General features: G+C 41.8%; 1 protein-coding gene across 2 annotated transcripts in view; it reads left to right on the top strand.

Annotated features, from left to right (window-relative positions):
• PTPRG (protein tyrosine phosphatase receptor type G) overlaps positions 1–10,347 on the top strand; it is a 721,138-nt gene extending 710,791 nt beyond the window's left edge. For both annotated transcript variants that reach the window (XM_038771845.1, XM_038771844.1), the window contains exon 29: positions 6,639–10,347. In XM_038771845.1, the coding sequence (XP_038627773.1) occupies positions 6,639–6,785 (147 nt within the window). In that variant the 3' untranslated portion in view covers positions 6,786–10,347. The remainder of the gene's footprint in view (positions 1–6,638) is intronic.
• Positions 10,348–16,334: the final 5,987 nt, after the last annotated feature.

The raw sequence follows: 16,334 nt of genomic DNA, 5'->3' as shown, positions 1-16,334 counted from the left end.
AAGAAGGGAGGTGAAGTAGGAGGGGGCAAGGTGATGGACAGCCTTGAAGCCGAGAGTGAGGAGTTTTTGCCTGATGCATAGGTTGATTGGTAGCCACTGGAGATTTTTGAGGAGGGGAGTAACATGCGCAGAGAGTTTCTGCACAAAGATGATCCGGGCAGCAGCGTGAAGTATAGATTGAAGTGGGGAGAGACAGGAGGATGGGAGATCAGAGAGGAGGCTGGTGCAGTAATCCAGTCGGGATAGGATGAGAGATTGAACGAGCAGGGTAGCGGTTTGGATGGAGAGGAAAGGGCGGATCTTGGCAATGTTGCGGAGGTGAGACTGGCAGGTTTTGGTGATGGATTGGATGTGAGGGGTGAACGAGAGAGCGGAGTCGAGGATGACACCGAGGTTGCGGGCTTGTGAGACGGGAAGGATGGTAGTGCCGTCAACGGTGAAGGGAAAGTCAGGGAGAGGGCGGGGTTTGGGAGGGAAGATAAGGAGTTCAGTCTTGGACATATTGAGTTTTAGATGGTGGGCAGACATCCAGATGGAGATGTCTTGAAGGCAGGAGGAGACACGAGCCTGAAGGGAGGGAGAGAGATCAGGGGCAGAGATGTAGATTTGGGTGCCATCAGCATAGAGATGATAGTTGAAGCCGTGGGAGTGAGTGAGTTCACCAAGGGAGTGAGTGTAGATAGAGAACAGAAGGGGACCAAGAACTGACCTTTGAGGAACCCCTACAGTAAGGGGATGGGAGGGGGAGGAGGAGCCCGCAAAAGAGACTGAGAATGAATGGCCGGAGAGATAACTTTGCACACAGTAAGTGCTTAAGAAATTGTCTTGTCATATGCTGTAAAGTCGTCTCCGACCCAGGGTGACTCCATGGACACATCTCACCCAGAACACCCCACTCTCCATCTGCAATCGTTCTGGCAGTGTATCCATAGTTTTCTTGGTAAAAATAAGGAAGTAGTTTACCATTGCCTTCTTCTGCGCAGTAAACTTGAGTCTCTGCCCTTGACTCTCTCCCATGCCGCTGCTACCCAGCACAGGTGAGTTTTGACAGGTAGCAGATTGCCTTCCACGCACTAGCCACTGTCCGACCTAGAAATGGAATGGATACGCCTCTGCTTGACTCTCCCTCCTGTAGCCAGGACTAGTGGAATATTGGAAACTCTCCAGATGCAATCCTGAGAGGGGGCTTAACAAGTACCATAGTAATTATTATTATCCTTGTTTTCAAGGAGATTACAATCAATTGGAGGAAAGAGACAAATTACAGCTAGGAGGAAGTATTAGTGTCTAAAGATATGTACATATGTGCTAGAGAGCAAGGAGTGACCAAGGAGACACAGAAGTGCTGAAATGACATCTTGGAAGGTATAGGATGCGGAGATGAGATTTCAGAAGAGCTTTGAAGTTGAAAGGAGAGTAGAGCAGTGGTCTGTTGGGTGTGAAGGGGGAGGAATTTGGAGGCAAGTGGGAGGATGTAAGCAAGAGGTAGGAGAGATGAGAATGAGGCACAGTGAGTAGGTTAGCTTGAATGGAATTGAGTAGGATGTGTGAGAAGAGAATGGATAAGGAGGAGGTAGAGAGCTGATTGAGTGCCTTGAAACTGATGGTCAGGAGTTTCTACTTGATTCAGAGAATAATGAGCTACCATTGGGTTGGGTTTTTGAGGAGTGGGGAGGCATGCAAAAATCATATTTTAGAAAAATGATCTGGGTAGCAGAGTGAAAATATGGACTGGAGAAGAGGTAGACTGGAGGCAGGAATTTCAGTGAGGTGACTGATGCAGTTGTAAAGCCATGCATGACCAGCTGCTTGGATGAAGAGAAGGGGCTGAGTTGGAAAATGTTGTAAAGAAAGAACAGGATTTTATGACTATGGGGGATGAGAGAGAGGGAGGGATCAAGGATAACACCAAGGTTATATCATGTGAGAAATGCAGAGGATGTTTGTGTTGTCAACCATGCTGGAAAATTAGATGGAAGTTTATATATGGGAGGAAAGCTGAGGAATGTGTTATCTCCACAAATGGCCTGTTATCCATATAATAATAATTTGTATTTTTATTGCATTAGTTAAGCACTTATTATATATGTCAAGCAGTGTTCTAAGCACTAGGGTAGACATAAGTTGATCAAATCAGACACAGTTCCTCTCCCACATGGAGCTCACAGTCTAAGTAAGAAAATACTCTTCACCTGCAATTAAGGGAGGGAAAAGCAATGAGCCAATTTAACTCAGTACCTGAGCTCTTACTGGAGAGTACTTTAGGAAGGTACCTTGTTCTTATCTCTCTCAGTGCCAACCTCTTGCTGACCCCCTCCCTCCTGCCTCTAAGTCCTTCACCCTTTGCCTCCCAAAGACCACTTTTTTCCCCATCAATATTTATTGAGCAATTACTGGGTGCAGAGCAATGGACTAAGCACTTGGGAAAATACAATATCGTAGAGTTGGTAGACACGATCCCTACTCACAAGGAGCTCAGTGTCTCCATGGAGAGACAGACAAAATAAATTACAGATGGGGGAAAATTATAAGGACTTATACTTAAGTGCTGTGGGGCTGGGGTGAGTATCAAAGTGCCATAATAATAATTATGGCATTCATTAAGCACTTACTGTGTGCAAGGCACTGTACTAAACTCTGGGGTGGATGAAAGCAAATTGGGTTGGACACAGTCCCTGTCCCACATGGGGCTCACAGTCTCAATCCTCATTTTACAGCTGAGCTGAGGCACAGAGAAGTGAAGTGATTTGCCCAAGGCCACACAGCAGATAAGTGGCAGAGGCTGAGATTAGAACCCATGATCTTCTGACTCCCAGGACCAAGCTCTATCCACTACACCGTGCTGTTTCTCAAAGCCCTTCTGAAATCACATCAGCAGTGTTGCCTAGTGGAAATCAATCAATCAATCAATCAATCGTATTTATTGAGCGCTTACTATGTGCAGAGCACTGTACTAAGCGCTTGGGAAGTACAAATTGGCATCACATAGAGACAGTCCCTACCCAACAGTGGGCTCACAGTCTAAAAGGGGGAGACAGAGAACAGAACCAAACATACCAACAAAATAAAATAAGTAGGATAGAAATGTACAAGTAAAATAAATAAATAAATAAATAAATAGAGTAATAAATATGTACAACCATATATACATATATACAGGTGCTGTGGGGAAGGGAAGGAGGTAAGACGGGGGGATGGAGAGGGGGACGAGGGGGAGAGGAAAGAAGGGGCTCAGTCTGGGAAGGCCTCCTGGAGGAGGTGAGCTCTCAGCAGGGCCTTGAAGGGAGGAAGAGAGCTAGCTTGGCGGATGGGCAGAGGGAGGGCATTCCAGGCCCGGGGGATGACGTGGGCCGGGGGTCGATGGCGGGACAGGCGAGAGCGAGGTACAGTGAGGAGATTAGTGGTGGAGGAGCGGAGGGTGCGGGCTGGGCAGTAGAAGGAGAGAAGGGAGGTGAGGTAGGAGGGGGCGAGGTGATGGACAGCCTTGAAGCCCAGGGTGAGGAGTTTCTGCTTGATGCGCAGATTGATCGGTAGCCATTGGAGGTTTTTGAGGAGGGGAGTAATATGTCCAGAGCGTTTCTGGACAAAGATAATCCGGGCAGCAGCATGAAGTATGGATTGAAGTGGAGAGAGACACGAGGATGGGAGATCAGAGAGAAGGCTAGTGCAGTAGTCCAGACGGGATAGGATGAGAGCTTGAATTAGCAGGGTAGCGGTTTGGATGGAGAGGAAAGGGCGGATCTTGGCAATGTTGCGGAGCTGAGACCGGCAGGTTTTGGTGACGGCTTGGATGTGAGGGGTGAATGAGAGAGCGGAGTCGAGGATGACACCAAGGTTGCGGGCTTGTGAGACGGGAAGGATGGTAGTGCCGTCAACAGAGATGGGAAAGTCAGGGAGAGGACAAGGTTTGGGAGGGAAGACAAGGAGCTCAGTCTTCGACATGTTGAGCTTTAGGTGGCGGGCGGACATCCAGATGGAGATGTCCTGAAGGCAGGAGGAGATGCGAACCTGGAGGGAGGGGGAGAGAGCAGGGGCAGAGATGTAGATCTGGGTGTCATCAGCGTAGAGATGATAGTTGAAGCCGTGGGAGCGAATGAGGTCACCAAGGGAGTGAGTGTATATTGAGAACAGAAGGGGACCAAGCACTGAACCTTGGGGAACCCCCACAGTAAGAGGATGGGAGGGGGAGGAGGAGCCTACAAAAGAGACTGAGAAAGAACGACCGGAGAGATAAGAGGAGAACCAGGAGAGGACGGAGTCTGTGAAGCCAAGGTCAGATAATGTGTTGAGGAGAAGGGGGTGGTCCACAGTGTCAAAGGCAGCTGAGAGGTCGAGGAGGATTAGGACAGAGTATGAGCCGTTGGATTTGGCAAGCAGGAGGTCATTGGTGACCTTTGAGAGCGCAGTTTCCGTGGAATGAAGGGGACGGAAGCCAGACTGGAGGGGGTCGAGGAGAGAGTTGTTGTTGAGGAATTCTAGGCAGCGCGTGTAGACAACTCGTTCAAGGGTAGACAACTCGTTCAAGGTAGACAACTCGTTCAAGGAAAGAGCACAGGTCTAGGAGTCAGAGGACCTGGGTTCTAATCCCACCTTCGCCACTTGCCTTCTGGGTGACTTCAGGCAAGTCACTTAACTCCTCTGGCCCTCAATTTCATTATCTGTAAAATGGGATTAAATACCTGTTCTTCCTCTCCTCTGTGGGTCAAGGACTATGTCCAACCTGATTATCACACCTACTCCAATGCTTAGTATAGTATTTAGCACATAGTAAGTACTTAATGAATACAATTATATCAACTGCTGCAAGAAGCCTTCTCTTACTAACCTCTCATCTCCTCACTGTATTTCCCCACTATTGCCATTGTAGCATCTCTGTGTCACCAAAGCCTTGTATACTCACACCCCGACTCCACGTAGCACTCATTAACATATCTTTATACTCTATTGCTTCCCCCTTAACTGTAATTTATTCTAGTGTCTGTCTATGTCCCTAAATTATAAGCTAATTAATGGCAGGAATCATGTATACTATCTTTACTGTACTCTCTAAAGATCTTAATACTGTGCTCTGAACAGAGTAAGTGCTCAATATATACTACTGATTGATTCCTGGGGATGAGCTAGCTGTGTGTTTATATATTCAACTGAGGGCCACACATTAAAAAATGTATACTTTATAAAATTGATTATCAACCTAATTCAGTATCATTACCTAAATGAAGGAAATTAAATTAATAAGTTATCAACTCCATTTGATATTTACCAGTGGCGTTTATTGAGCACTTATTGTGTGCGGGGCAATGTACTAAGCATTTGGTAAAGTTCAATACAACAGAGTTAGTAGATGCTTCCCTGTCCACAAGGAATTTACAGTCTATGGGAAGAGCTTACAGTCTACAAGGATCCAGTGATCTATTAAAAGAACTTTGTTTATCAATGCAGTTGGTGAGGTTTTTATTGGAACAGAGACAGTGATTCAAGATTGGGGGGAAAGGCATGAGGGAAAGAGATACAGAGAAGAGACACAGAAAGGAAGGGGTCACACACACCTCCCCCACCCCCATGATCTTCAGCTCTGACAGCCAAGACATTGCAGCATGTGAAGGATGCAACTAAGACCACTTCTCCCAAGCCTCTGCCAGAAGCCTGGCTCTTTGCTCCAAGCTGTAGCTGTTGCTGCTATTGTTGCCTCAGGCTTCCCTCAGGAGTTTTCAGGTGGGTGGAAGGGGTGGAGACTATGTGCAAAAAACTTCCATTCCTCCTTCTCCCCCACCAGCTCCTCATCCAATAAACTGTACTGAGCATACCCAACCTGCCAGCAGAAGTGGAGGGAAAAGGGAACCTCAGGACCCTCTCCCTCTCCTACAGCTAGCTTCACTAGTGCTATATGGCATATTACTCCTACTGAACTGGCTGGAAACAGTGAGTGAATGAAATGAATGAAAACATAGCACGTTATTTAATGTTTCTGAAAAACATGAAATAAGGACCTAAAAGTTGAGTTTATGTCCATCTCAATTTCAGCAGTAAATCAGCTATTCTTGTTAAAGAATGAAGTGTTTCTAGTTATTGGAGGAAGAACTTTGAGGAGGCTCATTTATTTTGGGATTTAAATACCATAAAAATATCAATGCCAGGTCTTCAAGTAGCTCCTTTCCCCAGAGTACCACCTAAAATGCTTCTCCCCACAATCCCTACTCACCTTTCTCCTTTGCTATCCCCAAATCCAGTTGCTCTTCCTTCCATCCCTAACCTGACTCACTCTTCTTTCCAATCTCCCTATTTGCTGTCCTTCCTTGCATGCCACAGGGTCAGTCTCTCCCTTAAATGTCACTCTGGGATGTGGGAGGGGGGCAGGGAAGGGAGGAATTTAGAGTCAAATCTGTACAGAGCTAGCAGAAGATGAAAGTATATTGTTACATTATTCACCTCAATTATTAAGGCCCCATGTAGTGGATGTCATCGTGGTAAAAATAATGTTTTTAGAATCATTCTTGATGCTTTTGCATTTCTGTCAAAAGGTGTGGTTCCTACTGATATTTTTACGATTGATGAGGAACAGTCAACCAATACCTGAAATATTTTAGCAACTTTTGACACAATGTCAATCAAAACTGTTATCTTCTCTCATTTTGCAGGAACAATACCAATTTGTCTATAAAGCAATGCTCAGCTTGGTCAGCACTAAAGAAAATGGAAACGGTCCCATGACACTGGACAAAAATGGTGCTGTTCTGATCACCGATGAGTCAGACCCTGCCGAAAGCATGGAGTCCCTAGTTTAATTGGAATCCTGAAAGGGCACTTACTTTGTAGAACTTCTGAAGACTGAGAGAATTTTTTGAGGCCTTTTTTTGCCAGAATCTTGGTTATACAATAACCCAGTTACTTTTTTACACTGATAAAAGTTTTGATATTTATTTTTTGCCATTTTATGTCTTAATGGTATCCTACTGAGCATTTGCACCTCTGTTTATTTCACACAGTAAAACACAGTTTTACCTAGTTGGCACTATATGATCAGTGTTACTGCCTATAATATTCTAATAGAAAAGCAAACCCTGATGTGACATTCCATGACAACACACATGCTACTTTTTAGTTAAATTCAGGGAAGTTTTCTTAAGGGCAATGAACCGTGAATCATCTATTTTGAATTCTTAAACCAGATGGATTCTTTTAAGATAACATGATAAACTTTTCCCCATAAACTTTTCTCTTCATTTCATTTTCCAAACACTTAGGTAAATATTGAATGCCTTCTCTATTCCAATAGAGCAGCTAAACAGTATCTTTTCTTTTCTAATGTAGCAGATTATTCGGTGCTACTGACAATGTGTAAAAAGTCATTGAGTTGAACCAGTTACATCTGTATACTTGCAGATCAAGTACCTGCTGCGGAACTTGGAAGCAGGCAAAATCGCTTCCTTCAGAACATCATTTATCTAATAATATTACACTGGCAAGTTTTACAGATACATGTAGGACATGGTTGAAAGTTATGAATTTAGAGCTTTAACTTCCCAATCATGTCCATGAAACTAAAAGTTGACTTTATTTTTACAATTTTGACAGCATCATATGGAAAATGTGTCTAATTTTACCTGCACTGTAGACAATTTATCAAAAAAGGCCACACCCTACAATCAAGGCTATTCTTTTTAAAACAGAGAGGGAGCAATATTTTACATAACTCAGATATCAAACAGTTTAATTTTTGTTAATGCTTTTTGAATGTAACATCATACCTAGTGGTATGTTGCAGAATGAAGGTGGACGTTAATCTCAGTTGTTAGGTGCCATTTTTACAGGTGTGTAATTTTGAAATTAGTGCTAAAAGTAAAGTACTGATCCATATTACTGGTGAAGCAATCTAATAAAAACTACCTATAAAGTTAACATTCTTCTTCTTTTTTTGCCAAACTTGTCATTACGATGCTCTTAATTACATCTTCCCTACCATATAAATCTGATTTTTCCTTAATGAGCTATAATTTACAAATCATTTTAAGAACAAACAACACTGGATTGGCAAAAGTCTTGGTCTGTTGAACATACATTTAATTAGAACATATATTTTCTAGAAAACCTGCCGTTTGGAAATGTAAAGAACCCTTATCAAAAGGCATATTTACTTTTTCTATAAGCAAAAAAGTAGACAGGACTGTTTCAGGTGTACTAACGTTTGTGCACATAACTTTAGAAACACATTGACTCAAGTCAAAGATACTGAAAAATCATTGTCTATGGCCCCGGAAAGCTATCTTGGCTGGTGAGTCTGGAATCATTCTGATCCTATGCAACACAGTAGGATTTTGCCTTCCAGAAAGTGTGGGGAGGCTTGGGTTAATTAGTTGTTAAAAATGCTAACAATGTTAAGGATACTATCATTTCTGTGCATTTTGTTAGAAAACTGAAAGTCAACTTACCGGATCCCAGTTCTTCTAGTGCTTGAGATGTAGGATTTCCTCGGGAAGGAAAGTTATCAGCAGAGAACTGGGCCTGTTAAGAATAATAACATCATAGTTAAAGATATATTTCAACATATGATCAGGCCTGGTTAGATCAAACATCTGGTCATTTGAAATATCCACACTGCGGCATGTCCTTATGTAGGATTAGCTCTTTTGAGGCTGACCACAGTGGTATCAGTAGCCTAGAGATGCTGCTATATGGTCAATATTCTAACAGTGCTGTAGGTCCAAAATGATCAACTCATGGACTTGGGATTGCCTTGAAACTGGCAGGAATCAATCCACCTGGGCTTTGGAGATCCACAGAGAATCCAGCTTTTGCCAGCATTAATGGGTTGCCTTGGTCTGACAATTGCAAAGATTCAACAAAATTGAATGATTTTTAAGCATATTGCAAGTATTGGGGCCTGAGATGGGTAATATGCATTATGGGTTCTCAAATCTGGAGCAAATGTGGAGCGCTCACTGTTTTGCATTAGTTAATTGGCTTTGGGGGCTTCCGTGCCCCTATGGTCAATGCTGGGGAAAATCCAACTGGTGACATCAAATGATCTAAAGATTGAATGTGTCCAGCTCTGGGCTGAAAGTCTGAGGTCCAAGAGGGGAAAAGACTTGAGGGTTAATTGAGGTATTTAGTTATTTTAATTGCATAGTGCATTTGCTTAATGTAAATGAACTCATTTCCATATAGATTTGGAAACTAAATGTTGTAATTCTAGACTGCCTCACTACTACTCTTGTGTCCATGCTTTGCTCTCCCTAAACACTGTTCCCATTTCAGTGCTTTTCTGGGTAAAGGTAAAAAATAGTTGGTGTTCAAAAGTTTTGCATAGAAAGTATATGTGTGCCTATGCTACTTAGAGAGAGCTTAATTAATGGAAAATAACTTAAACGGCTGTTCTGTGACTTTTTTACATGGAAATCAGCTTATGGGTAAGCATTGTGATCAAATGCAAGACAGCTGGCTAATGCATAGTATAGAAGCCATGTTGTAGGGGGGTGTTTTCAAGTTCTCTGTGAAGCTCATGAATGAACAAAAGTGCATGTCTATAGAAGAGCAGGACCTAAGTTTGCAGATCCTGATCCGCTGAGTTATGAGTTACTGCCATCTGTCTGACTTGCCAAAGCGGTCCATACATTTTTCACTGAGAATGGGAACATTCTGCAGGTCCTTGCTTCCACCACTAGAAGTTTTACCCCTTCACTACTTTTTGTTTTATCGGTTATTAGCCAAAACATGCCTACTTTATCTTTCCAGCAGTAGAAAATCCTGAAGGAGGCTGTGCAGCCTGAACATTTTGAATGATGTAAGCACATTGTCAACTACTTAACAAGGCTATTACCCCTTGCACTGAAGAGGAAAGAGAATAGCAATGATCAATTGAAGTGGCTGGTATGGGAAAACTGGTTTTCTTCTCTTAAGAGTATACAGGATCACAAGACCCTGCATTAAATATAAGTTTGGGGGGAATACAGTCTTAATTAAACCACACAATTGAATCTTCCAAAATTGATTTGGAGTGATTAAGACAAGTGGCAGTTCATTTTGGGCATCAGTTTTAGCAGTGCTATTTTAGCCTTTGTAAACTCTCTACATTTTCTTCTTTTCCATTTGAAAATGCATTACAAAGCATAAGAAGAAGAATTTTGGAAGGGACAAAAAGGTCAATCACTTAATCTGACTAATTTAAGTCTTTATGGGTCAACTGGAAGTCCATACCAAGCAAGATCAGAGGGGGTGGTTGTTTCCTATTTCTGACCCCTGGAGTGGTGGTAGCCAGAGTGATGGATTGGAACCCTAGAAGAATAACCTTCATCACTTTATAAAGACACAGCACAACTGCCTTCTTATGAATTTTTCTTTGCTTATTTTTTTTTAAAAAAACCAAAACAGATCTATTATATTTAAAAGTTAAAATATAAACACCAAATCTACCAAAGATACATATTATGAATTCTCAGCAAAATAAATTAAAGAATAATAATCAAATTGTAGTTGTCTTAAGGATTTAGTAGTCACTCCAAAATTAATTCATTCTCAACTCCTGGATTCTGAAGTTCTGTGTTCAAATGATGCCAGTAAATTTTATATGAAGGGAAAATGCCTGCATTTTTTGCTTTGCCAGAGCTGCAATTAAACTTCTTGTTAGCCCTTTGCACTTTCCCTTAGTTGCCATCCTGACATAAATGTCATCGGCTTGATTGTAGGAAGAAGGCATGAAAAAATTAGGATGGAATTGTAATAAAAGGTATTTGGCCTCTACTTTGTCTTAGCTGTTAAACTGTTTTTAGTCTTTTTTGTTAAATATTTGCAAAGGGAAACATTTTCTACAGAGGATAATTCATTTCTAGAAAACGATCTTGAGTTTTAAGAACAGGTCTCCAGAAGGAGATATTCAATTTTATAAAATGTCACAACTCTCCAACATTTGGGGTAGTGACTCTTGAGTTAGGACATTTGAAACTAGCAAGCAGCCATTGTTTCTAAAGAACTCAGCCTTCACATTGACTCATGTTTCTTTTACTTCATTATTAAAAAAGCTAAAAATCATTAAAATTGTAAATATTTTGTCGCATCTTCTGGGAACTTTGTATTATGGTATATAATCATAGAATTTTATATTTTCATATAAAGCTAATTTTTTTCTAGTTTCAACTCCTTCATAGTTTTTTTGTGTGTATGTGTGGTGGATATGTGAAATCAAATTTTCTGTCTATTGAAGTAGTGAGTACCATCATCACATTCCCCCAAAAACCCCAAAAAACAAAAAAACACAAAACACTCTAAACATGTTCTTTCTTTGGGCAGTGATTGTAAAAGCTGGATGGGTTTTTTTTTATGAATTCCATTGTCAGTGTGTGCAATAGGAATTAGTCCCAATCAGTCACTGAATAAAGTTTTGTCTCATTAACCCATTTGGAAAAGATGTGGTGTTTTTTAGTTTGGGTTTTTTTTTTAATTTTTGGTAACTTGAAGAATTTTCTTTTTTGTTCTGTTTAAACTATATCAAATTACTCTATTATAGTGTTATTTAATATGTAAATTGTATTGCTATACATAAAATAAAGTTTGGTTTTTGATGTATTTTAGTTGTTTAGCTTTGTTTTTCCCATGATTTCACTCAGAAGTCTCTTTTCCTACTATGAATTGAAATGAAGTTTGTCATGTGAAATGTGACTGATAAATGTTTGGGCTTTCCATGAATACCAAAACTCTAGCAGCCCAGCTCAATTTAATTGTCTTGTTGCTGTCATATTTTGAACATACACATATTATTTTTTATTCTTCTGAATACTTTTTACTCCCTAAGCGTCAATTAATATTTCCAGGTCTGTCAGACATTTAAAGTTTTCCTTCTGAAAGGATAAAACTTACCAAACCAAAGATAAAAAGTCAGTCAATTATGTAATTGCCTCCATTTTTATTTTTGCTTTTAAACAGGTAGTTGTGCTACTGTCTTCTTCCTTAACAAAAGGTACCTACTATCAGTGCTAAAAGCAATTATTTTTACCTTTCGTAATCCCTACATCAGACAGGCAACAATTATTTTACTGTACATCCACAGAATCTGTTGCATTATATTAAACAATGCATCATAAAAATATAATGGGATGAGACTTTTATAGCACCCTGGGAACTTGTTATCCATAATTCACGCTGCTGCCTGTATTGTCTTTGTCCAGAAACGCTCTGGGCACATTACTCCCCTCCTCAAAAATCTCCAGTGGCTACCAATCAATCTGCGCATCAGGTAGAAACTCCTCACCCTCAGCTTCAAGGCTCTCCATCACCTCGCCCCCTCCTACCTCACCTCCCTTCTCTCCTTCTCCAGCCCAGCCCGCACCCTCCGCTCCTCTGCCGCTAATCTCCTCACCGTGCCTCGTTCTCGCCTGTCCCGCCGTCGACCCCCGGCCCACGTCATCCCCCGGGCCTGGAATGCCCTCCCTCTGCCCATCCGCCAAGCTAGCTCTCTTCCTCCCTTCAAGGCCCTACTGAGAGCTCACCTCCTCCAGGAGGCCTTCCCAGACTGAGCCTCCTCCGTCCTCTCCCCCTCGTCCCCCTCTCCATCCCCCCTTCTTACCTCCTTCCCTTCCCCACAGCACCTGTATATATGTATATATGTTTGTACATATTTATTACTCTATTTTACTTGTGCATATCTATTCTATTTTATTTTGTTAATATGTTTGGTTTTGTTCTCTGTCTCCCCCTTCTAGACTGTGAGCCCACTGTTGGGTAGGGACTGTCTCTATATGTTGCCAACTTGTACTTCCCAAGCGCTTAGTACAGCGCTCTGCACACAGTAAGCGCTCAATAAATACGATTGATTGATTGATTGATTGATTATAATTCTCCCATCTATCTGGCTGTTCTTTCTCATTCTCTTTTGTCGACTCCTCCTCTGCCTCCCACTCTTTAATTGTAGAAGTCCCTCAAGGCTCAGTTCTAGGTCTCCTCCTATTCTCCAGTCCCTTGTGGAACTCATTTGCTCTCACAGTTTCAACTATTAGTTCTACACGGGTGATTCCCAGATCTCTCTCTCCAGCCCTGACCTCTTTCCTTCTCTGCAGTGTCACATTTCCTCCTGCCTTCAGTACATCCCTAGTTGGGTGCCCTGCCGACACCTCAAACTAAACGTGTCCAAAACAGAACTCTGGCTCTTTCCACCCAAACTCTGTTCTCCCCCTAACATACCCATTAGTGTAGACAGTACCACCATCCTCCCTCACAAGCCCATAACCTTGGCACTATCCTCAACTCATCACTCTTATTCAACCCATACGTTAAATGTCACCAAATTCTGTCAGTTCTACCTTCACAACACTGATAATCTGCCCCTTCGTCAAAAAACTCTAGTGGGTGCCCATCCACCTCTGCAGCATAAACTCCTTATCATCAGCTTTAAATCACTTATTCAGCTCACCCCCTCTTACCTTACCTGGATGACTTCCTATTACAACCAGTTCCTCACACTTCATTCCTCTAATGCCAACTTACTCACTGCACTTGATCTCATCTATCTTGCCACTGATCCCTTGTCTACACCCTCCCTCTGGCCTGAAACTCCCTCCCCCATATATAATAATTAATCAATCAATCAATCGTATTTATTGTATTGATTGTATTTATTGAGCGCTTACTGTGTGCAGAGCACTGTACTAAGCGCTTGGGAAGTACAAATTGGCAACATACCCAACAGTGGGCTCACAGTCTAGAAGGGGAGACAGAGAACAAAACAAAACATATTAACAAAATAAAATAAATAGAATAGATATGTACAAGTAAAATAAATAGAGTAATAAATACGTACAAACATATATACAGGTGCTGTGGGGAAGGGAAGGAGGTAAGGCGGGGGGGATGCAGAGGGGCAGGAGGGAGCCCACTGTTGGGTAGGGACTGTCTCTATATGTTGCCAATTTGTACTTCCCAAGCACTTAGTACAGTGCTCTGCACACAGTAAGCACTCAATAAATACGATTGATGATGATGATGATGATGAGAGGAAGGAGGGGGCTCAGTTTGGGAAGGCCTCCTGGAGGACGTGAGCTCTCAGTAGAGCCTTGAAGGGAGGAAGAGAGCTAGCTTGGCGGATGTGGGGAGGGAGGGCATTCCAGGCCAGGGGGATGACGTGGGCCGGATAATAGTAATAGTAATAATTAATATTAATAATACTAACAATATTAATAATCATTAATAATAATAATGATGATGCAGACCACCACTCTCCCCCCATGCAAAGCCTTATTAAAATTACACCTCTTCCAAGAGGCCTTCCTCAATTAAGCCCTCTTTTTCTCTCCTCCCTCTATCTTCTGCATCACCTATGCACCGTTTTTTTTATGGTAAGTTAGCAATTACTATAATAATAATTATGGTATTTGTAAAGCACTTACTATGTGCAGAGCATTGTTCTAAGCGCTGGTGTAGATACAAGGTAATCAGGTTGTCCCACAGGGGTGCTCACAGTTTTAATCCCCATTTTACAGATGAGGTAATAGGCACAGAGAAGTTAAGCAGCTAGCCCAAGGTCACACAGCAGACAAGTGGAAGAGGCAGGATTAGAACACATGTCCTCTGACTCCCAAGCCCATGCTCTTTCCACTAAGCCACACTGCTTCCCCGTGTGTCAAGCACTGTTCTAAGTGCTGGAGTAGGTACAAGATAATCAGGTTGGTCACAGTTCCTGTCTCACATAGGGCTCACAGTCTTAATTCCCACTTTACAGAGGTAACAGGCACAGAAAAGAAGTTAAGTGACTTACCCAAGGTCACACAGCAAGCCTTTTGCAGAGTCAGGATTAGAACTCAGGCCCATGCTCTTTCCACTAGATCATGGATCGGTATCCTTTAAACACTTGATATTCATCCCACCCTCAGCCCCACAGCACTTACTGTATGTATCCTTAATTTATTTTAACGTCTGTTTCCCCATCTACACTGTAAGCTACCTAATAATAATAATAATATTTGTTAAGCACTTACTATGTGCCAAGCACTGTTCTAAGTGCTGGGGTAAATACAGGGTAATCAGGTTGTCCCACATGGGGCTCACAGTTTTAATCCCCATTTTATAGATGAAGTAACTGAAGCACAGAGAAGTTAGGTGGCTTTCCCAGGGTCACAGCAGACAAGTGGCAGAGCTGTGGGCAGGGAACATGTCCACCAACTCTGTTGTATTGTACTTTCCCAAGAACTTATTACAGTGTTCCACACAATAAACACTCAACTAGTAGAATTAACTGGCACTGTCAGTGGATCAGTAAGGTCACTGGTTAGGCAAGAAAATTTTGAAATAGATATCATTGGCCCCAAGGTGGCAGTTGAACCTGCCCTCCACCCCTCAAAACTCAAAGAACCCAAACTGTGGATGGTGGATTAGTGGGAGCTTCTTTCCTTTCCCTCTTTCCCAAACTGAAGAGCTTCCTTGAATTGTTGGGCTTTGAAATTTCCCTAGGAAATTCTCTAGTGGGAAGGGATGGGTCCAAAAAAATCACTTCAGAGGGAATCTCTCTGACTAAAGATACTCACAATTCATATTGGGTCAGTAAAATCCTCTGGTATCATTTGAAATAATTTCTAATATATTCTCTTATTGCTGACCAACACGCTACAGTGATCACCTTTCAGGCCTCCCCATTTCATTAGGGAAGCACATCTCATGATCCATGAGACAAGTCAATGTTTATTATGGACCATACTCCCAATGGCAAAGGTATTGTTTCACTCGTGATAAATCTCAGATAACCTCAATGGGAACTTTTAATTTCAGGCAAAGACTTCCCATTATTTGGCAGTGTGAGTCCATCACTATCAGTGGAATTTGTCTTATCAAAACTATCTGGATTGGAGATTCAGAACAAGTGAAAGGGAAGTTATGCACATAAATAAGAATTAATCAATGGGGAAAAATGTTGAAACAAGGAAGTTTGCCTTGTCTGCATTCCTAACTCATCTAAGACCCTCACCTGGCAGCATAAGCCAAAAAATTCTGTTATTTTCATGGCTAAAAAAAAAAAAATTACGTTTAATTCACTTAGCTTTTTAGGCAAAATGTATTTTCACAGTAATGTGTGGCCTTCTTTACACACAAAAAAAGGAATTAGAAATGGGGAAAAAAGAGTTCCAATGCAGAGTGTATACCTGCTGCATGTGCCTCCAAGAATGAAATTCTAAAGCAATTTGCAAATTTAACATAAAACACAGAAATCCTTTGACCCGGAAGTTGTGATTTTTCAACAATACCCACTAGTGATAATCTGTGAAAGATTCCCTACTTCTTTAATGGAGCTGATGAATTTTTCCTTTTAAAATTTCAGTGCTTTGAACAGACATAAACAATAATGAATGATAGTTTTA

The sequence above is a fragment of the Tachyglossus aculeatus genome, chromosome X1, assembly GCF_015852505.1.
Source record: "Tachyglossus aculeatus isolate mTacAcu1 chromosome X1, mTacAcu1.pri, whole genome shotgun sequence".
Classification (NCBI taxonomy): domain Eukaryota; kingdom Metazoa; phylum Chordata; class Mammalia; order Monotremata; family Tachyglossidae; genus Tachyglossus; species Tachyglossus aculeatus.
Note: the sequence above shows the minus strand (reverse complement) of the source record. Positions and strands in the feature narration are given on the sequence as shown.